The sequence below is a fragment of the Glossina fuscipes genome, unplaced genomic scaffold, assembly GCF_014805625.2.
Source record: "Glossina fuscipes isolate IAEA_lab_2018 unplaced genomic scaffold, Yale_Gfus_2 1, whole genome shotgun sequence".
Lineage (NCBI taxonomy): Eukaryota > Metazoa > Arthropoda > Insecta > Diptera > Glossinidae > Glossina > Glossina fuscipes.
Window position 1 is genome coordinate 16,032,440 of NW_023998415.1, and position 23,471 is coordinate 16,055,910.

General features: G+C 32.4%; 5 protein-coding genes across 9 annotated transcripts; 2 read left to right on the top strand and 3 right to left on the bottom strand.

Annotated features, from left to right (window-relative positions):
• Positions 1 to 529: 529 nt before the first annotated feature.
• LOC119645104 (negative elongation factor E) lies at positions 530 to 2,898 on the bottom strand. The gene is made up of 4 exons (XM_038045012.1): positions 1,731 to 2,898; positions 1,156 to 1,670; positions 924 to 1,090; positions 530 to 853 (listed from the first exon to the last, which is right to left on the bottom strand). The coding sequence occupies exons 1-4, from the start codon at positions 1,809 to 1,811 to the stop codon at positions 777 to 779; spliced, it is 840 nt and encodes a 279-aa protein (XP_037900940.1). The 5' UTR covers positions 1,812 to 2,898; the 3' UTR covers positions 530 to 776.
• A 523-nt stretch (positions 2,899 to 3,421) lies between these two features.
• On the top strand, positions 3,422 to 6,895 carry LOC119645102 (pseudouridylate synthase 7 homolog). 3 transcript variants are annotated; one of them, XR_005248616.1, is made up of 7 exons: positions 3,422 to 3,562; positions 3,619 to 3,809; positions 3,879 to 4,335; positions 4,394 to 4,757; positions 4,830 to 5,021; positions 5,096 to 6,058; positions 6,125 to 6,895. XR_005248616.1 is itself a non-coding variant. In XM_038045007.1 (7 exons), the coding sequence occupies exons 1-7, from the start codon at positions 3,441 to 3,443 to the stop codon at positions 5,984 to 5,986; spliced, it is 2,160 nt and encodes a 719-aa protein (XP_037900935.1). In that variant the 5' UTR covers positions 3,424 to 3,440; the 3' UTR covers positions 5,987 to 6,895. The 3 variants fall into 3 exon arrangements, 2 of the variants coding, with proteins under 2 accessions (XP_037900934.1, XP_037900935.1); XM_038045007.1 differs by having other exon boundaries at positions 3,424 to 3,562; positions 3,879 to 4,175; positions 4,233 to 4,335; positions 5,096 to 6,895; XM_038045006.1 differs by having other exon boundaries at positions 5,096 to 6,895.
• Positions 6,817 to 12,410, top strand: LOC119645103 (serine-rich adhesin for platelets). 3 transcript variants are annotated; one of them, XM_038045008.1, is made up of 8 exons: positions 6,817 to 6,872; positions 9,118 to 9,223; positions 9,285 to 9,420; positions 9,479 to 10,828; positions 10,911 to 10,963; positions 11,030 to 11,131; positions 11,195 to 11,433; positions 12,027 to 12,410. In XM_038045008.1, exons 2-8 carry the CDS (start codon positions 9,147 to 9,149, stop codon positions 12,056 to 12,058), a joined length of 1,989 nt encoding a protein of 662 aa, XP_037900936.1. In that variant the 5' UTR covers positions 6,817 to 6,872; positions 9,118 to 9,146; the 3' UTR covers positions 12,059 to 12,410. The 3 variants fall into 3 exon arrangements, with proteins under 3 accessions (XP_037900936.1, XP_037900937.1, XP_037900939.1); XM_038045009.1 differs by lacking the exon at positions 6,817 to 6,872 and adding an exon at positions 8,969 to 9,058; XM_038045011.1 differs by lacking the exon at positions 6,817 to 6,872 and adding an exon at positions 8,970 to 9,058 and having other exon boundaries at positions 10,914 to 10,963.
• On the bottom strand, positions 7,136 to 8,307 carry LOC119645105. Its single transcript, XM_038045013.1, has 3 exons — positions 8,117 to 8,307; positions 7,932 to 8,052; positions 7,136 to 7,861 (listed from the first exon to the last, which is right to left on the bottom strand). Exons 1-3 carry the CDS (start codon positions 8,262 to 8,264, stop codon positions 7,555 to 7,557), a joined length of 576 nt encoding a protein of 191 aa, XP_037900941.1. The 5' UTR covers positions 8,265 to 8,307; the 3' UTR covers positions 7,136 to 7,554.
• A 171-nt stretch (positions 12,411 to 12,581) lies between the features above and the next one.
• LOC119645106 (pyrimidodiazepine synthase-like) lies at positions 12,582 to 15,006 on the bottom strand. Its single transcript, XM_038045014.1, has 4 exons — positions 14,979 to 15,006; positions 13,140 to 13,723; positions 12,957 to 13,078; positions 12,582 to 12,784 (listed from the first exon to the last, which is right to left on the bottom strand). The coding sequence occupies exons 1-4, from the start codon at positions 15,004 to 15,006 to the stop codon at positions 12,754 to 12,756; spliced, it is 765 nt and encodes a 254-aa protein (XP_037900942.1). The 3' UTR covers positions 12,582 to 12,753.
• Positions 15,007 to 23,471: the final 8,465 nt, after the last annotated feature.

Genomic DNA, 23,471 nt, shown 5'->3' on the forward strand with positions numbered 1-23,471 from the left:
CGTATCTTTTGAGTGATTTAATCTATTTTCAATGCCAACTTACGTGCAAGTACGTTCAACGTTACTGCCAAAATTTTCGATCAGAAAAACGTTTACCAGGGGCGAACGTGCTTACATCGATTTAGAATATGATGTTTATTAAAAATATATATAATACTGCTTACTATCTGATGTTCCCTTCTGGATGTTTCAAACTTTTCACATAATTAATATACCTCTTTCCGGGCGGATTTAAAAATTTAACTGCACCAATTCTACGGGCCGTAGTCTTCATTCGTCTTGTTCTCCACAAATTATTAAAACCGACTGAAAACAGTCTTAAGCAGGTAGGTAACAATTTCAGATAAGTCCAAATATATGGATCTTTTCGACATTTTTATTTGATAAGCCCATTCAAGTGAGTAACAGTAGTTTTTCTAGCTCTTCTAACCTCTTTGAACTTAACTCTCTCAATGAATGGGGTTGTTTTAATAAAAAGCAAATGTCTCTTTAATTCAAAAAATTTATTCTTTTTCCCTACAACATTTGAAAATTTCTTTATTTTTACTTTTCTCTTCCTTATGAGAAAAGGAAAACTTCCTTTTCCTGCATATAACAACTGAAGTATTGCAAATTTTTATTAACCCGCACATGTAAGGCATATCTCTTTGGCCGAATCCATGCCTGCTTCATATCAAAAAAAAAAACTTAATTTGAACAATGTAAAATTATGTCCTAAGTTATACTTATATATTAGTTTATGTGAAGTTCACGATCTTCATATCAATTCATGTCAATTAACAAAAGAGGTCTTCGTCATATTGTACCATCTCGCGTCGATCTTTGTGGCTACCTTTTTGAGATTTACTAGCAGCTGCAAGAAAAAGAACCATACAAACACATTTTTTTTTTTTTTTTAGTAGAGTATGCTTGGACGCATTTACCTATCGAGGACCAAACTGCTGAAGATGAGGCATCATTGATAGGTTCTATTTGTGGTTGACGACGAGCCAGTTGCACTTGTAAATTTATGCCGTTTACATTCTTGCTATGCATTTCAGCAATAGCTCGATCGGCTGACTCAGGTTTAGCGAACGTTACAAAACCACGTCTAAGAATAATATATATTTAAACATTAATAGTACGAAAAACTTTTCACTTGGTCTTAATATGTACCCCTTTTCAATTTCCATAGATACATTGACGATGGTGCCGAAATCATTAAAAGTCTTCTTGAGAAAGTCTTCACTAACTTTGTTACCCGATACAAAAATTGTGTTACCAGCTCTGGGCTTATCCGATTGACTAGGATCCAGAGATCCTTTATCGTTAAGCCCTCTTTCCTCGCGATCACGTTCAGTGGCAAAGTGTTGATATAAGTTCTGCACACGGGGCTCTTCTTTGATAATCTCACTAATAATAGTTTCCTGGGCTACATCATTTTGCGTGGAAGAAAATGGCTGATAAGCAGCCACTGTCGATTCCGGTACAGGACGTTTCCGTTCCTGACCTTTAGGTCTTTTGAAAGATGTCTGATCTTGTTTTGTTTGCTGCTTTTGTATAGCCGGTATAGCACCACTTTTAATCAATTTACGTGCAACTTCCCGAGCATCACGAGCATCTGTTGGCCTCTTAAGTGTCGGCTTCTCGGGCTCTTGTTTTGGTGCTTTCATCAACTGTAACGCCTTCTTCTATAAGATTAAGTACATGCTTTTTAGACTAGAAGTTATATACAAAACTTTAAATTTTACCTTTTTCTTCAATTTTTGATATTTGGCTTGCAGCATATGCTCTTCCTCAGTTAGATTAGACGGAAAATGTATATAAACCATTATTATTATTTTTTTTTTTTTCAAATTGCTTTTTATTTTCGAGATAAATAAGATATGTGGCACGTAATAATTATGTGAAATTCATTGATTTTTTTTTCTTTTTAAAGTAAGTGTAGATTTAGGCCAATGACACTTTTTTCGTTTTGGGATACTGTCCTTTTTTTATACTGATTATATTTCATACGATTTGACAACTTAAAATTTACATATGTAGTTGTATGCCATTCGAAAGCTGCAATACCAATATTGCCAAGCGTGTAAAATTTGAAAATAATTTGATTGCGAAGAAAAGAAGAAGAATAGAGTTTGATCTTTGCTCGGCTATTGGGCTTTGAAATTTGAAGTTGAGTGAATTGAAAGCAACGAATGCGCCACATATGGAACTTTTCGAGAATGTCATGCTTAAAAAATTGCTCAATTTTTCCTTTGGCCTATGCCAGTTTGGCGTTTATGTAAACAAACAGGGAAAAGCACGTAAATCATATTTTTTCAAAACATTTTCTATTATAACGTAGCGAGTCATCTGCTGTTGACTTCATGGCCTCTTAAGAAGAAGAGAAAAAGATACTTTCCAAAACAAAAAAAAATAAAAGACGTTTCATTTTAACATATATGATTTTAGATATACTATTTCTACGCTGCATTATTCTAAACTTTTTGCATATTACATGGTTTTAAACTTTGTCAATAACATTATACAATATTTTTATATTTTCTTTTTTTTTTTTTGTTTCTGAAACTTGCGTTTGTTGATTACATTTATTTTGATTTTCTTGTGTTTACTTCTTAAACCATATATTAGTTGCTTAAATGCACATTGATTTCCTTATTTTTGAATCTAAAACGAAGTCGAAAGCGCAGCGTGCGAGACTTCCTACGTCTTTCATTTGCAACCTGATGAGCAAGCCAGAAGAGTAAAGATCGCGTATGGCCGCATTTTTATTAAATCCCTGTGCCTATACTCTACCTAAAATTTGATTAAAACGTTGCAGAATAAAATATTTTGTTCTGACTTTTTCTAACCCTTATATAGTATCGCGTTATTTAGACTCGAATATACATAAAATATTAATAATAATTATATTATTTTATTCTTTTTTATACAGTTGTCGTTAATATATGTGTCGAATTTTTCGTTTTTTATTCTCCAAGCATATGTTTTTGATTACATTTATATCGTTTTGTTACTTTTCTTCCTTCTCTTATCAAATAACACTGGCCGATTTTTAATTTTAGATCCATAATGACATTTTTTTTTCTTTAATGGCCATTTAAGCAGGATTACACGAATATAAGTCGTTCCGTTCAAAATCTTACGCAAACCAATACTATATATAAAGTATTGAATCTCTGAGGCCTTTTTCTGAATGTTGCAAACGGAACGAAAAATTTACCACGCTGCCGCAGTTACAATAAGAACACAAAATGTTGGGTAACCCTATAACGATACACAAAAACCTGTAAAAATGCTGCGCTATATTTTCTATCTATTTTGGCTTTTACTACCTTCGCAAGGAAAAGTGACAGCAATTAAATATAATTGTGTTTAGGTAAATGATCTGCAATAATAATCACGTGTAGTAGACTTGAATAAATAAAAATAATTGTAGTGTAAAAAAAAAAAAAAAAATGAAAAAAAAAATTAATAAAAGCACACAAAAAAATAAAAACAAAAACTTCCGGCATGGCTCCGGTAAGGAATTGAAAAAGCCGCACAATAAGAATGCAGCTGCTGTTAAACAATCCAACAGGTCACCATTAGTCTAAATTGGGTTTTTCAATAAAAATATTTCAAGTTTTATTTTAGACAGAATTTTGATTTGAAAATCAATTTGAAAGAAAACGAAGTCGGCATAACAGAATATGTAAGCCCGGGCGAAGGTTTCCAGGGTATTCTTAAATCTAGATATTCGGACTTTCATGTAAATGAAATCGATTTAAATGGCCAGGTACTACAGTTGAATGACTCGACGGTGCCGCAGCAAAAAAAACATGATGGTACGAACCCAATTCAATTGAAAATGGAATATATCTTTATTTTTTAATTCTCTTACTCTTCTCTTTAAGAATTGAATCCGGAAGATTTGGATGCTGCACGATCAAGGGTGAAAGATGTTATTACGGATGAAATATGGGTTAAAATTAAGCATTTATTTGAAAAGTCTTCGACAGGTGGTAAAGATGGCGATTGCGAAATCTTTATTGATGCTACCGACTTTAATAAAGATACACGCACCGATGTTCACCAAATTATTAAAAAATTGTATGGATCTAAATTAATAAGCACGACAGTCGCTGGAGAGCGAGAGGGAAGAGACCCATCAAAGAAATTCATAAAAATTGCGGAATCTAAAAGTGGTGGAGGTAAGGGCAATGAGCCACATTACACGGAAATAAGTATGTCTTCAAATTTCATTAAAGAACGTAACAATTGGTCTTTCCCTGGTGATTATGTTCACTTTTTGGTGTACAAAGAGAATATGGATACTAGCGAGGTAGCTACCGGCCTGGCAAATCGTTTGAAGTGCGTAATTAATGGCATTTTTATACATAATTATCAATAAAAATGGTTTAAATTTCAGTTTAAAACCGTCACAAGTTAATTATTCCGGCACTAAAGATAAACGAGCTAAGACTACGCAAAAGTTTTGTATTAAAAAACGTTCTCCTAAGCAAATTTTGGGATCTGTCAGACATATGCCTGGTGTTAGAGTCGGCAACTTTGAATTTAGTAAGCAAGTTTTAAAGTTGGGCGATTTAAAGGGCAATCGGTTTCGTATAGCTTTAAGGCATTTAAAAGGCGAACCCGCAATGATTGAAAATGCCCTGAAGAATATTAAAGACAAAGGGTTTATTAACTATTTCGGCTTGCAGCGTTTCGGTAATTGCGCATCTGTACCTACATTTGAAGTCGGCGTGGCTTTATTGAAATCTGATTATAAACTGGTAATGAACATAACGCATATAGCAAATTTTAACTGAAGATTTGAAAAAATTTTAAAAATTCTCCATTATAAGGCTTGTGAGTTGATTTTAAAGCCGAGAGAGAACGATTTGCCTTTTCTAAAATCGATACGGGAAACCTGGTGGAAAAATCGTGATTCAAAAGCCGCTTCCTCGATGTTTCGCAATGATAAACTTATAGAAAAAAAGCTATTGGATGGTTTAGCACAATATGGTGAAAATGATTACTCGTCAGCTCTAAGGAAGGTACGAATGAATAAAATCTGAATGTCCAAAAAAAAAAAAAAATAAATAAATAAAATGGGTTTAAACAATTGTAGTTACCACGAAATATGTTACTTCTGTATCCACACGCTTTTCAAAGTTTGGTATTCAACACCATGGCCTCTAGGCGCATCAGGGAATTTGGCCTACAGTTGATAATTGGCGATTTGGTCTATCGTAATAAGGATGAGCCTAACATCGACTTAGACGATCTTCATCTAGAAGAATTGGAAGAAGATGATAATTCTGTTGAAGAACTGAAATCTTCCGCGCCAGTGGAAGAAAAAGAATCCGTGTTTAAACGTAAAGTGAAGCCTCTAACCGAAAGTGATATACAAAGTGAAAATTATACAATTTACGATGTTGTTTTGCCTTTGCCCGGATACGATGTCACTTATCCCGATAATATTGTCAATTCATGGTACGAGGAATTTTTAGAAAAGTACGGACTTAGTTCACAAAGCTTAAAACATAATGTTAAAACGTATTCTATGCCTGGGGCTTATCGCAAATTGCTTCTAAAGCCAGCGGATATGTCATGGGAATTTCGTCGTTATTCAACGCCTCAAGAGACATTGATCGCTTCTGATTGGGAAATTTTAATGGATAGAGAACAAGCAAAGAAAATAAATACTACAGAGACAAATAATGCTGAGCACAGTGCTCTATTACTAGACTTTTGTTTACCTTCTTCGGCCTATGCGACAATGATGCTAAGAGAGTTAATGAAATGTGATACATCTGCATCTGGTCAAACGATTTTAGAAGAAACGGCTTTAAAAAAGGCATTTGATAAGGACGCGAAAGAGTTGAAGAAAAGGAAAACCGAGGATATTACCGAAGCGACTGATGCAAGTCAAATAAAGCAAGCGAAAGTTGAAAACGATGCGAAAGACGATGAAGTTTCAGAGCTTGTTAACGAAGCACAAGTCACTAATAAGATATAGCCATTATGCGTAATGAGAAAAACCATCAAATATTTTTTTATCGAATAAAACTGAGACGTCCAAGAAATCAATGTAAAAATATAGTCAGTTCAGTATATACACATGTTCACTTATTATTAAACTTTTATTTCTCAATAGGCCAAACAGATAGAGAAAACGAATGCATAAAATGTTTGTTTAGTCAAAAATGAGATACACTTGAACAAATATTGTATCTGCCTCAGCCTAATATTAATATGAGCTATCTTGTTCTAGCTAGCACTCGATATATGTCGTATATAATCTGTCTATTTTACAACAAAATTGATCTCCTGAACGCAAGCTGCAAGCTTGTACAATTGCGATCTTAAAGTAAGGACGAAAGACACTCCAATTAATTTATATCAATTTATGATGCTAAAGTATATATACATGGGTTCTATATATCTATAGGCGTTATAACCATCTGGCAAATTTACTTATACACGCTTTTGTGGTGGGTATAGGAAGTAAGTATTTTAATATAAGTTAATATACTCTGTAAGCAGTGAATAAGATAACATTGCAAGAGAAACACAGAGAAAACTAATAGAAAACGTTCTGTTGCAAGAGCGCAAACATAGAATTTGTAAAGCAAATTGAGAGAGTATATAAACATAGTTAATAGAGGGAGAGAAAATCTCGAAATTGTTGTTATTCTTGTATTAAAACAACAAACCCAAAGGAGCGAGACAATTCTAACTCTCAAACATTTTCACATAAACTATCGAACTAAACACTACAACGAAAACATAACAGACAGAATATTCCCCACAAAAAAAAAGAAAAAAAAAAAGAAAGATTAATCATAAATATATTTTGTTAAAGGTGTAGAAAGAGAAATTGCAGTGATACTTAAAATTCAAAGGTAATAGCTTAGTATAATCAAAAAAAAAAAAATAAAAATAAATAAATAAGTAAATAAAAATTAAGCAGATTTGTAGTTAAAAATTAAAGAAAAAAACTGGCGCAATATATAAAAAAAAAAAAAAATAAAATTTATAAAAAATCTCACAAGTTCGTTATAAAACATTTCATCTTTCAGTGATAACTCGCATCTACAATATTATGCGAACAGTTAGTTATATTTGGTGGTTTTCTTTTTTCAAACAATTATTGATTTTGTTTTTTAAATCAATCGATAAATTTGTGTTAATGTCTCGTACTTGTGCTGTCGCTTTTTATGTAGTTGAGCAAGTTCGTTTGATTTGAATGGGTACTCTATGTGGCGCGTTTAAAGTGTGAGCAACACATGCATATATACAAAACACTTCAGAAAGGAGTTGTGCGTGCCTCTGTTTTTTTCTCTCGCTTTGTCGTTGCATCGCTAGCCAGTCAGTCAATCCATCGACTTCTTCAAACTTCTCGCAGCAGTAAACTCAAAAAATCAATAACAATTTTGCTACATTCGATTAAAATAGGAAGTAAACAAATCGTTATATTACTGCATGCATATTGTGCGCGTTATATGAACAAGTGGTGTTAGCCTTAATCACGAAAGCTTGATATTTTTCGAAAAAAAAAAATCCTTAATGCCTTTACAATCGTCATTACATATATATATTATCAATTTCTTCGTTATTTAAGGTTCTCAGTTGGCATTTACAGAGATATGCAATTATATGATTTTCAGCTTTTTGTCGATTTTCTATTCCAAGACCTTCTAGCAAAGCTTCTATTCGTTTCAAAGTAGCATTATGCTGATTATTATTAACAGGAGCAGAATTCGATTGACTGATAGATTGTTCATCCATAGTTTCTTGAAGCTCATCATCGTCACAAATTGTTTCGATTACTTGTTGTTCGGCATCCATAGGAAATATTTGCCGTTCATTGTTTTTGAACTGATTTTCCTTTCTTTTTGTTTAAAATTTTTAAAACTACCACGTCAATATTTATTTATCAGACATCGATTTAGATAACTTACCTTACTTTGTATCTATGGGATTTTTGCAAAAAACTTATAACACCGGTCTGTTTACCGAGTTTTTGTTTCTGTGGTTGATTTTTTGCTTGCAGATATTTCCATCTTAATATGCAGTACTTGGCTAAGTATAAATTTTAAACATAAAACGGTTACAAAACACTTGTCCCGTAAATATTAAAATTTACTTTCACATCCCAGGGACGTTGCTATATGACGCCATAGTTCCAATTTCTTTCTTTCACCTGCATAAGGATTGCTGCGCAATTCCTTTGTATATAAAATTCGATTAGCTTTAATCAAATTTATTAATTTGCTGTCGAAGTCGTTACTCATCCTGAATTACTTTATTGCAAAAGAATAATATAAAATATACACAATAATTGTACATACAACGTTGTGAAATTCCCCTAATAGCACATCAAAATATATTATTTTTGGCATATAAAAAGAAACTCAAGAAGTTGCCAGATTATCACGACGATTTAAAATGAAGAATTTACGGATAGAATTCATCTTTTTATACCCTACACTACTTGCGGTACAGGATATATTAATGTAATGTGGATGTATCTATCCATCACGCAGAAGGGCTTATTTTTACCCATCTTTTATTTTACTGATCGATTCCGAATCGTAATCTGAATTGTTTTAACTTTGACTGTTTTACATGAGGCGATGAATATGAACACGCAATAGTAATATCATACAAAAATAAGAATCGTGTTAGATAATGTGGTGTAGGGTATTTAATTGTCGACCTTGCCAGACTACTACGTCTGCTTTATTATTATTTTAAGGAAAATCATTGCCGGTTTATTTAAGGTGTCCTGAGGTGTACGGCATATCTAAAAAAGCATTATTTTAAGAATTGAAAGCAGTTATTTTTGAAAAGAGACAATTGCAGAAAATTCCATAATTCTTTTTTTTTTTAATTTATATCTTTTTATTTGAACCGAAAACGATTTAAATGGAAAAAGCAAGAATAACATCTCACTTGAAAATAGCGGCTACGTTGCACTGTATGGATTTGAAGAATTGATTTAACAAAAACTTTTGTATTTCTTTCTTACGAATTCATTCTAAAATAGAATACGAACAAAGGCATTACCAGCTTTAATTCAATCGCTGTAAATTTAAGATTGAAGAGATGATTTTATACATTGTAATGCCTTTCATTTTGTTGCAGGATAATAAAATATATAAATGTTTTGAACAATGACAGCTGAAAGCTATCATCTTAAATGGGATTCTCATCACTCATATTTAAATTCGTCAGTAGCCACTTTATACAAGTAAATATTTATGATATATTCGCTGTTTCTGTTACGATATTTATAATATGGTTTTGCATAGAAACGAAAAATATGCTGATGTGGTTTTATACAGTTCCAGCAATTCCAGTAATAACGGATCATCATCTAATAATAATACTAGCTTACCAACGGTGGGCATATCAGCCCACAAATTTATCTTAAGTTCTTGCAGTCAAGTAAGTGCGATCCTGTTCGTGTACTCTTTTTAAGCAATAATTCTATTGAAAATTTTAGTTTTTTTCCACAATATTTGAAACCTCGCCTATAGCTAATAATGGTGTGTTTTATATTGTGCTGCCACCAGAGTTGAGCCACAGGGCTATACAAATTTTAGTACAGTACATGTACGTTGGCGAAGCCACTGTTTCCAATGATATTTTAAATGAAGTATTGAGAGGCGGAGAAATTTTGAAGATCCGGGGCTTATGTCGCAATGCATCGACGGGTTCATCAGGTATGCCTCGTTCAGACCAATCATCCATTAATTGTAGTGCACCATATAATAACGGCCAGTCGAGATTACCTTTAAATGGAGGCACCACTTCGGTGCGCTATTTAGTAGAACAACAACAGCAACAGCATTTGCGTGGCTTGGGTGCATCAGTAATGCCTAAGGATAGTCCAGTTATCATTAAGTCTCCAAAGCCTTTAGGTTTGTTAACGTCTTCAACAGGTGGTACAAAGCCTTCGAGTAATATTGGACCTGGGGGTGGTGGTATTACAGTTAACAAAGAAGTTGCCATTGATCCTGAAGACAAATGTTGTTTTCCTACGGAACCTATGGCAACAGCACCTTTATTACAAGAAAGTTCTTCCATATGCAACGAAATTGGTTGTAGCAATTGCTCCTTAGCAACAGAAAATGCTCCAGTACCAAATCAGCTAACGCAACAACAACAACCCATGCTTCTAAGAAGGGAGCGTAGTCAAAGTGATGACCCATCGGTAATGAATTGTTCCGGAAATTACTTAGACCATATATCAAGACCCTATCATGAACGCGATGATAGCAATAGAGAATATATAACAGAAGAACTGCGAAGATCCAGCATAACATCAGAACGTTCTGAAAATCTGCATGATTACTCTTTAACAGAAAATTATAAAAATTATCCAAATCCCAAGGATACATCACGCACAACATCACCTCTAGGCAGTGCAGGCAACTTTGTAGCCATCAAACAAGAACCCACAGATTGGTTGGCAACATCCAATGCGAACAATGTCAATCAAGTAACATCGTCTCTATTGCAGCAAAAAGCTTTAGATTTTAAATTGAATACCATTAAAACGGAGGCTTCCAATTCCTGCTCTCATAGCACTAACGAAGAGGACAATCGATCTCTTTTACCACCGCCGCCGGCACCGCCGCCACAATCACAACCTATTTCCAACAATTATGAACGCTATCTAACATGTGACATATGCAATAAAACATACGACGACAAGTCGAGCCTGACGAGACATTTAGATACACACACGGCCACATCCTGCTCTTCGGGATTTGTTGGCTCAAGCAGTCAACAGCCACTTTCCAATAGCGATACAAAGTCCTATGTGCCAAAGAAGCGTCGCAGAATATCGGTAGGATGATGTATAAAGCCAATTATTTATGTATTAGTTCAAATATATTTTTGTTACTGAATTTCTTTAAAAAAAAATTTAGCAGCAGGAAAATAATGGCGATCATGTCAGCTTGCAATGCGATTTATGCAACACGTAAGTTCCTCGATATTCTTGCCTATCGTAGAATGTAATGAAAGCGAAAAAGAAAATTCATTTTAGTCCCTTTGAAACTGCAGCGGAGTGGGTCCGCCACATGAATTGCCAACACACAGAAATCGAACTGGCCATATTTAACAGCAAAAAGGATAAAGAACAAAAGCAGTAAGTTACACGTGTAAAATAATATATGAGACAAATATAGTAAATAATTTCATTATTTTACAGAATAAACGGCAACTCGTCATCTACTTCAGGAGCAGCGATAACAACAACAACAACTACAACAACAACGGCAGCAACAATAACAACCGCAACGATGAACAATAATCTAAAGAAATTGAGTAGCAATCGCCAACAACAACGAACACAAATGCGTAACGCCAGCAACAGTATTATGAATACAAATTTAAACCTATCAAATACTTCTGTCTTATGCTCATCGTCGTCACCACCACCATCTAGTGGTAGCGTAAATACTTGACATTTTTTCGTTGTGGTGGTTAATAATATGAATTTTATAATCGGGGAAAAGCAAACAGGATCGATTTAAAGTATGTTCGTCGCCAGGTACGAATTTACGCATCTTGCACACAACATGAAAAGGCTGTCTATTAAGGATTATACTATTCCTTTTACCGCTTCCTTTACTATTCAATCCAGGAAGTGTTTGTGTTACAGACCGAGAAAACCTGTATTTGTGTTAGTGTTTATTTGGTTTAAAAAAATATACTAGTGTTTCCTTTTTCACTTTATTTGGAGACTCTGTCATTGTTAGTAGTTTCATATGACGTCTGCAATTCATCAAGAGTAGCAGGGCATTATCTACTTTAAAGAAACATGTGACTCAAGGTACATTTTTCTTTGCCATCTGTAATAACGTTTTCTTCGAAGTAAAATAATTTGGCGCGCGCTTTTAATTCGCTTTTGTCCTTTTGAAAGTTGATCTAGAGAATAAAATATCAAAAAAAAAAAAAAAAAAAGATCTCGCATTATTAACCACCATGCTTGTCATTTATTTATGAAGTAACGATTTTAGTGTGATTTTTTTTACTTACAGATTATTTACGTTCTACATTATCGCCTGCTTGATGTGATGACGTACGTCGTTAAGATTACTTTCAGAACAATTAAAAAAATTCTAATCAAAAACGGAATTGCAGAAGAAAGCAAACAAAAAATATGAAAATCGTTTAACGAATTTTAAAATTATTGTCCTCTTTTGTAAGAAAACAAAAGCTCCATAATCTTTAGACTTAAATATCTATATGCAACAAATCTACTGACATATTTATAATAATTAATAATAATTCATAAAAAGTGCGTCCTCCTTTAAATATCTTAGGATTTTAAATGTCGTGTAAGCAAATTCTATTTAATACATATGCTAACTCAGTTACATACATTGATTTTAATCAGAAAAGGTAAAAGAAAAAAAAAAAAACATTTAATGTAAATAAAAGCGTGTGTCTTCTTTTCCTCAAAAGTATAATAATCATAATTTCTTTTTTCTTATAGTTTAAGGCGATGTACGTATTTTTTATTAAGATTTATAAATGAAATATTAGTAAAATTTTATAAAAAACGGTATATATATAACTATAAGGTTTATATATACATATATATATACATGTATATATATAAAAAGTAATAGGGTCCAAAGTCAAACATAAAGTGTACAACAGTTAAATTTGTAATCTAAACGAGATTACGTTAAATGCTGCTGGGCTGATAAAAATAGGACTATTTGGCATGTTTTTTTTCTTATTCTTACTTTTTTTTGTTTCTTAGCATGTACGTTGGCGTTTGCTGGGATTTCTGTAAAAAATATTATTTCGGAAAAAAAGAAATTAAAAACTCGTAACTAGAATTTCTTATATTTATTTGTTGAATATTTTATGGTGTGGGTTAATTTTATGCAAGCCGTTGTCTTTTATATAATTCGGGTTACATGTGTATATATATGTATATGTATTTAAATATAGCTTACACAAGCATATTGTAGTTTGGGTTGCCTTCGCGACGTGTCTTCATAAATTTAGCATGAGTTTCACCATCTAAATAGAAGCATTTAACTGCTTCGTCCTCAATCATTAAATCCCGCCATTTTAACTAGAAACGCATGATATCTATTAATCATTTATACAGTACATATAAATTGCTTTCTACTTACCAAATTATTAAAGCGCTTTTTATCCATTTCGTATTTATTACCCAGTAAATATTTCAGCATTTCCGAACGTTCACACCAAGGCCAAATCATGTAATCCAACATGCCAGGCTTATCGCCACCAAAGTAGGCGCTGCCACGTTTTTGAAGTTCATCCTCGAAAATATCCAAACCAGTGGATACATTAGTTATAGCCCCAGGTACAACTTCGGGGCTAACAAACATCTTATACATTGCTCCAATTACAGGATTAAAACGTTCTATTAGAATTTTATCCTGGGCTTTCCTTAAAGAATCTTTTGGAAATAAACGATTTTCCGGGTATTTTTCATCCAAATATTCGGATATAATCAACGATTCAACTAAAGCAGGCTGACCAGTTTCCTTTACCAATTGTAGGGCCGGCACTTTGCCCAGAGGATTTAAATCAGTTAACCATTCTGGCTTATCGCTCACATCAATAAAAATGGTGTGATATGGTATCTTTTTAGCGTCTAGTACTAAATGAACGCGATGAGAATAAGGGCAGAAACGCATTGAATACAAACGCAGCATGCCATCATCGGGTAATTCTGGTATTGTAGAACCTTAAACGCGCACATAAATAATAATTTTTCATTTAAGTGTTAGGCTTTCTTAAATTTGTGGGAATATCTTATATTAGTTTGGTCAAATTGCAACACATTTAGAATATTTGGTAAGTTATAGAAACCGGTTTTAGAATGCTGCGTTACAATTAAACTGAAATGAATACATCATCGACTATGCGAATTTAACCGCAATTCTAACCATTAGTTATAAGTGGACCGCAAAAAACTTTTAATACAATAGGGGAAAATAGTTTAATCAACTTTTATAATTGTAACAGCAGGAAAATAATAGTACAGGCAGTGGTTGTTAACTTAGTTCTAACGTTTCTGTTACGTCATCACCTGTTACGGGACCTGGAGATATTGGGTAATTACTTATTCGAGCATAGATTGTAGGGATTTAAAAAAATTGCTCCGCTTGTATCTACGCTGATGGAAAACTTTTATTATTTTAAGCATGATATTAAAAACTAAACTAGAAAGTTATTTTGCCTCATTGTATAAAGTTAGGTGGAAATTTTTTGGAACAAAAATCATTTAGGAATGTAATCATAGTTGTACTTAATTAAATAAATAAGAAGAGGCCTTGCCCCCCCTTGAAAATAAACTAAGCTATACTAAACACCATTGCGTTGGAACATACCAACAGGAAGTTTTATGAAAGTGAAGACTTTGAATCCATTAAGGAAAAGTGTTACAAAATTTCACTTCATTGTTACTAGTTAAGCGTCATAGGATTTTTTAAAGATGAAATGAAGGAAATGATATCAATTTTGTTTGGACTATAGCACCTTTGCTACATACATTATACACATATAAAACGTGTACATTTATGTATATAAATTTCCTTTTTCATAAAAATTTCTTATTGCCTCAATGATTCTAAAAGTTCTGGGAATTTTTGTTCTGCAATAAGTGTGACAAGCTCTGTTACCTTTAATCATACATTGCAGACAAAATGATAATCACCTTAGTTAAGTAATGACAGTGCACTCTCAGCGTATTGCCCTTAAAGTCAACAGAAAAAAAAAAGAAAGAAGCATGGAATACAAACGCAACACAATGCCGTCATTTAAGTCCGTACACCAAAATCTTACACATCTAGTTATTTTTGGAAAATGTATTCAATGGTTATGACTAATTTTCTGTACATTCCGGTTTAATTTTACACTTTTTTTGTGAATTCATGCTGGCTGGGAAAACCGGTTGTGAGACATAATAGAAATTTTTCCATTGGAATCATTTGACATACCTTTATTTAAATGTTTCCCAGCACTCATCTTAAATATAAAAACGTTTCCAAATGCTTTTCTTATTATTCCTTTGGATATATCTCTCCAATTGATTGCAATTTTTCTTGGGCACAAAGCGCACACAAACAAACACTTATGATGAATATTGATTTACTTGGAAGAAATATTCAAACATGTTATTAAAAGTAAAGACAATAATAAAGTGCAAGCTTACGATAACGCTAGCGAGCTATCGAAGACAATAACGATACATTTTTTTTTGATAGCAACCGTGTACCTTAACATGAAAACTTTTGTTCTATGGGTGTATTGGCAACTCTGGTCGCGATATTATTTGTAAACTAGACGAGACTGACCAGTGCGATTAGAAAATTTTTTCGTGAAATTTCAAGTTCAAGGTGAAAGGGTAGGAAAAAAAGTTTGCAAAACTATAGATTTCCGACTTTTCTTACGAAATACCTTTTACATCTTAATTGTTTTGTTTGTGAAACAAAAGACGAGAAAAGTAGAAAATAAGAAAGCTATAATATATGTATTGTACATGTACTCTCATTTTCATCTTAGATTGGAGGCTAGATACTTCTATGAAAAATAGTTCTTTTTTTTTTTTTGGATGAACGCAGAGATAATCCGTTTTGAGTTATATTACATTTAATGACATATTGAGTGTTTTTAAAAATTACGATAATTATTGGCGCAGTTAGTCTTCGGGTTCTTATAGTCAAATTTCTATTATATATATATGTCTGATATATGTCTTATTTAACATATGTATATATGTATATATGTTACGGACGAGTAAGTTTTAAGATGAATGGTATAAGAACGAAATCAAAACTTTATTTGATGCGAATAGATTTAGTTATTAGGAAGAAAGTTGGTATATGAGTTAACTTAACTAAAATTTGAACTAAATAAAATTACGTTTCATTTAAAGCAACTATGAGGCGACAGCTGGCTACTTTTAGCTTTTGAGTGATCGAACTTCCGGCTAGTGAAAGACAATGTCAAAACATTCAATTTATGATTTCATAAACATGTGTTGCAAGAGAAATTTAAATTATATCAATCCAAAGTTTGATGTATTTATTACTCATATTGATTATTTTCGTGAACATAGCTAGTTTTATGTATGGCACTACAAATTTTTATCAGCCTATGCTTTAATGGTTGTTTTTGTTGTTGACATATTTCCTAATGGCCCACATGAATTCATGTTATAACATGATTGTGTGAATATACCTATGTTTAACAAATGCTTCACGTATTACACGTTCAACTGTCCTTTTTTTTTTTGAGTTATTTATGTATCTATTCAAAATTTAACATCAGGAGCGAATCGAATTTACTGAAGGTCAGTTAAGGACGAATTTTGGGGCCTTCTTTGTATGGCAATTTCTTTTAAGCAAAACGTAATTGATGATCAGCTAAGAAGTTTGCATAGCTATTTAAGAAGTTCATACTTTGTAAGCGAAGCAACTGAGAACTGCGCGTTCATCGCGAGTCATTGGTAGCCAATAGAATGAACCATTTTATCAAACACTGTCGAATTTTGAATAGATTAAAGATTAAATACTAATCGATAAAGAGCATTTCAATTTGGGAACACAGAACAGGATATTTTCAGATATTCCTCCAAGCGAAATGAATGTAAATTCTATTCCATTCAAATTCAAAACTCTTTTTAAAGAAAATGTATTTATTTAATTAAAATGATATTGTTTCTTTGCTAAATATATGGTTTGTAAAATTTCTCCGATTTGATTTGCAATATATGTTTAAAAAGTTATCAATGAACGATACGCATTCATAGTTATTTAGAAAATGTTTATCGAAAACGCTTGAGATTTAAATTTGAATTGAACATGAGCCCTGTTATGGATAACGCGAAGCACTTTTTGCGCAGGTCATGTTATTAACCCCGGCTTTCGTTTAAGATGTGATAAGGGGGAAAAGAAAACTGTATGCATTAAGAAATGGTTCGTTGCTTGTGATTTAATGTAAAGCAACGCCGGTTACTTATAAAAGCGGCCGGTTGTCAACAAATTTCTTTAAATACTGTACAATGTTTTGTTATAGACAGCAAGAAAAAGAGAAAAAAAGGAAGAAGAAAATATTTTTTTATACAGTGTAATAATTATCATATGTTATGCATATTTATTTGTAACCTTTGTAAACTGTAGTGAATCAACATGTCAGCACATTTATATATATATATATATAAATATGATTGTTTATTTCATAAAATTTATTTTATATTATTAATCGGTTAAGCACGAAAGTCGCATTCATTTAACTTTATTGAATTCATTTAGAGACGTGCGAGGATGTACGAGAGCCCGGGTAATGCGGTTGAATACTTTGAACCAAAGTTAAGTTTATGTTAAATTTAATTATGTGAGCATGAGAAAAACAATTTTTCCGCGAACAATTAGTTGGGAAAATCTTTTAACAATTACAAAGACATCATCTTATCCATAATGTTGTGCTGCTCATACGCATTGTGATTTGTTTAGTTAGCACAAGGTCGTCACACATTAATTTCATACTTAGTATGTTGCACTTTACATATTAACATAATGTTGAGAGTAAATCTTATTACATTATGATTATATGATAAATGTAATTTGTTTATGTAATTTTTTTCTTCTCTTTTTTAATTTTCTTTAATCTCATCTTTTCAAATAAATTAACATAACGAAATATTTGCAAAAGGCAACTTCGACGTAAAAATCGTTTATAAGGAATCACACACGAGTGTATTATATATATATTATATTGCATGTTAAGGTTTCATCCTCTATATGCAAAATATCAAATGAAAAATTCTTATAATATTAGTCAAAGGATATGCCGTATACTCTTTTGTGTGTGTGAGGAGAATGTATCTATAGAAAGGCAGAGGTATTAGCTCGACACCGTTTCAATTTGTTTGAGCAGGCAGATGAAGCGGCAACATGCATTCGATTTGGCGATCAGCAGTCATTCAGTTCTAAGTGAAAAATATTCTCAATTGACATCGTGAGAGGAATATTCTAATCAAAGCCCTTGAGACATTTAATAACTCATTTCGATTTTCATAGCGTTCTTATAAGACATGATCAACGGCTAACAAAATGGATAAAGATTGTCAACTTTCAAAAGTGATTCATATATAGAAATTCGATTAGGTTTTGCATTCAACTCTTTTTCTTCAATTATCTCTCTCTCTCTATTTGGTGATAACTGCTCTGGTTCTTGATCTTGAAAAAAATTACTTCTAATCTGAACTAATGATATACTTTTGCATGATTACTCAGTGTAAGTAGACCAACTTTTTGCCCTTTCAAGTTATGATTACATACATTGCTTACTGCATATATATGGCCTTGATATTATGAAAAAGGCTTGCGTAGTATTTCTTGATACATTTTTCAAATGTAGTGCAATTTGATGATTACGCAAAAGAAACGCTTACACCTGAGTATAAGTATTGCAATAAACGCCGGTAAACCGCTACGATTCATATACCCATGACGTTTGAGGTATCAATCGTATTTGAAATGCTTTTTTAAGGAGTCCAATCTTTTCTTGCTTTCATAATTTTATAATTCTTTTTTATTTATAATCTAAGATATGCTTGGAATTTATTTATTGTTTGAAGAAGATAATTTTCCAAAGCGAAGTAAAAAATATTATCTTTACTTATTTCTTTTATTTCTTTCATAGTTATTTTTTCTTCTCTTTTCATAATACTTTTCGAACAATCAAAATATTTTTGTCTTATTTATTTGTAACAATTGCTGTTGCATTTTATTAATATTGGTTACGATTTCTTATATACATATATATACATCTAATTTTCTTTTTACACGAATTGTTTTATGTTAACACGATTTTCAATAATATATGAATTTTTTTAATGATTCTTTTTAATGAATATTTTTTTTAATGTTTTATGAATTTTTTCATTCTTACTTCTCCCAAATATGAATTGTGAGTTCCCGTTAGTTAGACTGTGTCGATTACATCCCGTATATGAGTGGGATTACCCAAAATGACGCATGAAATAAAGATGTAATGTTTTTTTTTAAACAATTATGGTTTAGTTTTCAAAGTACAATTTATTTTTATACCCTATACCACTTGTAGTACTGGCCTATTTTTTCGATCCTGCCCTAATAAGGATTTTCATGAAAATTAACCCTTTATAAGGTAGAAAAGTCTAAGCTTTAATATGTGGTGAAGTTTTAATAAAATGAACTCCACAAAATTTGGACCATCTGCGCCTATTTTTGAGTCTTGCCCTAGATTGCGTTTGGGTCCGCTCTCCCATAAATATGCGCTTGAAAAATTTGTCTTTATATAGAAACAAGATATAATTTTTATGTTCTAGAATAAAAAAATATGAATTGCATTAGACAATGTGGTGTAATGGTCGGCCTTGCCCGACTATAATATTCTTACTTATTTATAATACTTTGATTTTAATGAATTAATTTAATGTCCAGGCATGAAATAAACTCTTAAATGAATTCTAAGAAGAATTTTTTATATCTATCATCGGGGGATGATGCACGCTCCAGAACGTAGCATCAGAGGCCGCCAAAAGTATATGCACTCTTGATCAGGATCAAATTTTAAATCGATACAAGCATATCCATCGGTCCATCTGTCCGTCTGTCCAAATGTATAGTGTCTATGTTGAACGTTCTCCCGTTCACAAAAATGAAGATATCGTTTACAAATTGGTAAAAGCGTTTGAAAGGGATCTAAACTTTTCAAAGAACACGCCTACAACACCCACGCGTGAATGCGACAAAGACTTTTATTTAAAAAAATACGAAAAATTATGAAATTTTAGTTTTTTTACTTTTTTAGTCTTTTTTAAGATAAAAGTGATCGGTATAAACGATATTCGGTCACGATCGAATATAATTTTCTTATTTGTTTAACTATTGTTTATTGTAGCTTTCAGTTGGTTTTTTATGGGCCTGGAATCAATTTGCGAGTTTTCCATTTTTTTACACCAGTTATTTGGGAACGTATCTATCGCGCGAAAAGAGAACTAAGTGTGTACGCTTGTATGTGCGATCGTTCATACATGTGCACAAATATATATTGTAAACCGCAAATACATTGTACATAAATATATTAATTTATTTTGTGTTTTACTTTTTTGGTTTTAGTTAATAATAATAATAATAATTTTTTTATTTTGTTTTGCACACATCAGGTGAACAAATTAATATTGAAGACTTTTTCAATAGATAATATAAAAAAATGGAAAGAGCTTCGTATGCTATTATCTGCCCAATATTAAGCTTTAAGAATATTATTAATTCCTTTATTCGTTTGCAGATGTAAAACATCTTCACATCATGGGTTTATTTATTAATTAGATTTAAGGGCAATATTTTATTGATGATTACTAGCGATGAAAAATGAATTTGCAAGGATAGAATAAAATCATTATGAAATCATGTTTCGCATCTTAAAAATTTTAGTTTTCATTATAAGTGATCAAAACTAAAGAAAACCGCGTATAATAAATTTTAATGAAAATTTTGACCATAAAATCATTAGAAGAATTGTCATCGTATGAACTGACTTGAGAGAGTAAAGAGGGAGTTTTTAAATTTTTTTAACTTATACTACAGATCAATTTCGTTGACATCACTTTTCCAGATTATCATTTGTCTCGTCCAATGGCAAGAGGCTAACTATGTGCGTCACTATGAAAATTTTCCTTAAATTTGACCTTGAAACTGTTGATATATTTGTTTAGAAGATCATTATTATTAATATGCACCCCCTTCACGATATATTACATAGATAGAAATAGATTAAGTTATGTTGTATATCTGTCAGATGATCGTGAGTCATATCGTTCGCCACAATTAAAATTAAAATTATCCCATATTTCCATAACTCTGCATATGATTGCTTGTTTGCATACTTAGTATATATAGCTAACGGCTGCATAAAACTTTCTTAATATTATTTTTACAAAAATTGTATACTTATCTGCTATCTGCTTTAGAGTATAAATAACATAAATGATATTTATCTTAAAATTATCTTAAACATGCTAAACGTAAAACAAATCGTCTTAAATTTCTTCCTTTATAAATTCATGGGAATGTTGAATGCATTACTCAAAAATTTGGTAGGATGACTATCAACCAATCCATACGATTTTGTATATAATAGCAATATTATTATTATTATTGAGCACTAGCAACACAGGCTATCGGCTCTAATTTAAAAAAATGGATATTAGGTAATAAGCTTAGTAGTATTAATAAAGTAAAATATTGAATTGATATTCTGTTCTGAAGTTGATTGTAGAATGTACAAAGGGTTAATCGTTCCAAATGCAATATTTCTAGCCAAGGACAAGTTGAGGCAGTCGCAGAGAATGTGCTTTATAGTAAGAGTTTGTTCACAACAGCAGATTGGGGGAGAAGACTTCTTCAGGATCCATTGGTGAGTTGCAATTGTATGACCAAGGCGAATTCTCGAAAATGTTTGGATCTTGGTTTTCTCAACATTTGTTGGATATAGAGGTGGAGTTAATTGAGGGTTAATGCAAGAGTAGTGTTGATGATGGTATTGTAAATTTCCTTCTGCAATAATAGCAATCTTAACTCGAAATGTATTCAAATTTCAAGACTATTAGCTCAAAAGTTACAGCTGCTTCATAAAATGAGGCTGAGTCGATCTAAGCCTGTCTGTCCGTCTGATGCCTGTCCATGTACTATTGTGTTCAATCTACAGGTCGTAATTTTTCAGATAACTTTAATGAAATTTTGGTGCATAGACGTGTTTTGATCTAAGGACGAACGCCTTTGATTAATAGTTCGGATCGTTCACTTTTTTGATCACTCCCCTTATTTTGAAAAGTCTTTATATGGGACAAGGAAACTGCAATTTTCAAAATTTTTCGACATTTTAGATTGCTATGAAAAATTTGCTTCGGCTGTGGCAATTTTTTGAAAAACCAAAAATAAATAAACAAAGGGTCAATCGTTGCATCTTAAAGTTGCTTGAGGTCCTAGTTAAAATTTAATATACCCAAGTAAGCTTAAGTTTCATAGCAGTAAAAGGCAAATCTTCAAAGGCCACTTAAATTGAACTAAGAAATAGATATATTAACTATTATTGTCAGGCGATCGCCCTATCCGATCAGTTAATTTTCCTTTTAACAACTTCATCGCCATCCGCCAAAGACAATATTTAATGATACGTGTCGTTTAAGTTTTTATGTATGACCCTCACAGAAGAAGAGAGCTCATTATTTGTACGACAATGAGCTAATCTCATGGGCTTGTAGCATTTTGATGCCTTTGTCGGTACGTTGAAGTCGAATTTCGTTTACTGGGAATGATGATATTATTTAACCCTTTTATATAACCCTTTTTAGGAACAAAATACTTGGCATCACTTGGCTTCTTTCTGCTCGCGACGGTAGGTGAATTAAAAGCGATCTGTTTTCATAGGAAGGGAGCCTTGCGTTTGAATCCCATCCTAGATTACGCAATGCGAACAAGAGCAACTACTTCTGCTCTGATTCATGCTTCTCAGACTGGCAACAGTGACTAGTGGGCCAAACTAACGCGGCACATTCTGAGCGTGATCTTAACAGTGGCATATACTATAATTCTTTGGTTGGCAAATTCTTTAGATCATCGTTTAATAAAACCTAGAGAGGCCGTAGCTTTGCCATATAAAATGTCTTTGCCGTCTTTTCCGCGGTATAGTTTTAATGCCTATATATCGGGCAACACTCACCTAATTGTCTTAAATGAACAGGTGCTTAAAAGGTGACATCTCAGCTTGCATTTTTTTTAAAGATACTTTTCTAATTCTTTGCTCGTGTAAAAACCTATAGTAAGTTGAAAATTACAATTATTCTACAATTATTTATATAATGATTTTTCAAAATAAGCCGTTATATGGTTAATGGCCGAAAAAACGGGACAATCGAAATCATTTTCAATTACTCTTGTCGTGTGGTCAAAATACCCTATGTACATCAAGGATGATGAAAATATCTTGAAAGTTGCGACCTGTCCGTTGAACAAGAGAGAGATTAGCTTAAATCAATTCAAAATCAGATTCTGAATCTGAAACATCGGTATTGAAAAAATAGGTGTATTTCAAGTCATTTTTGGTGTCGCGTACATTCGTACAAACTTCGTATACACTTATACCAGAAGTAGTGTAGGGTATAAAAAAATGAAAAATACTCAATAAAAACTGTTTGGTGTAAATGACATATGAAAGAAAATCTCGGATGCCCAGCATTTAAAGCCACCCTTTTCGTGATTTTCGCCAGACGTCAGGAATTCTCAAATTTTCAAGCGATGACGTAACTCTCACAAATTGACCGTAGATTACCGCACCCTAACTGTCTTTCATCACCGGGTTTATATGCACGCCTATACGGTATATACATCTCCCGAGTGCATAGTCGTAACCACAAAAAAAAAAAAAAAATAAAAAAAATA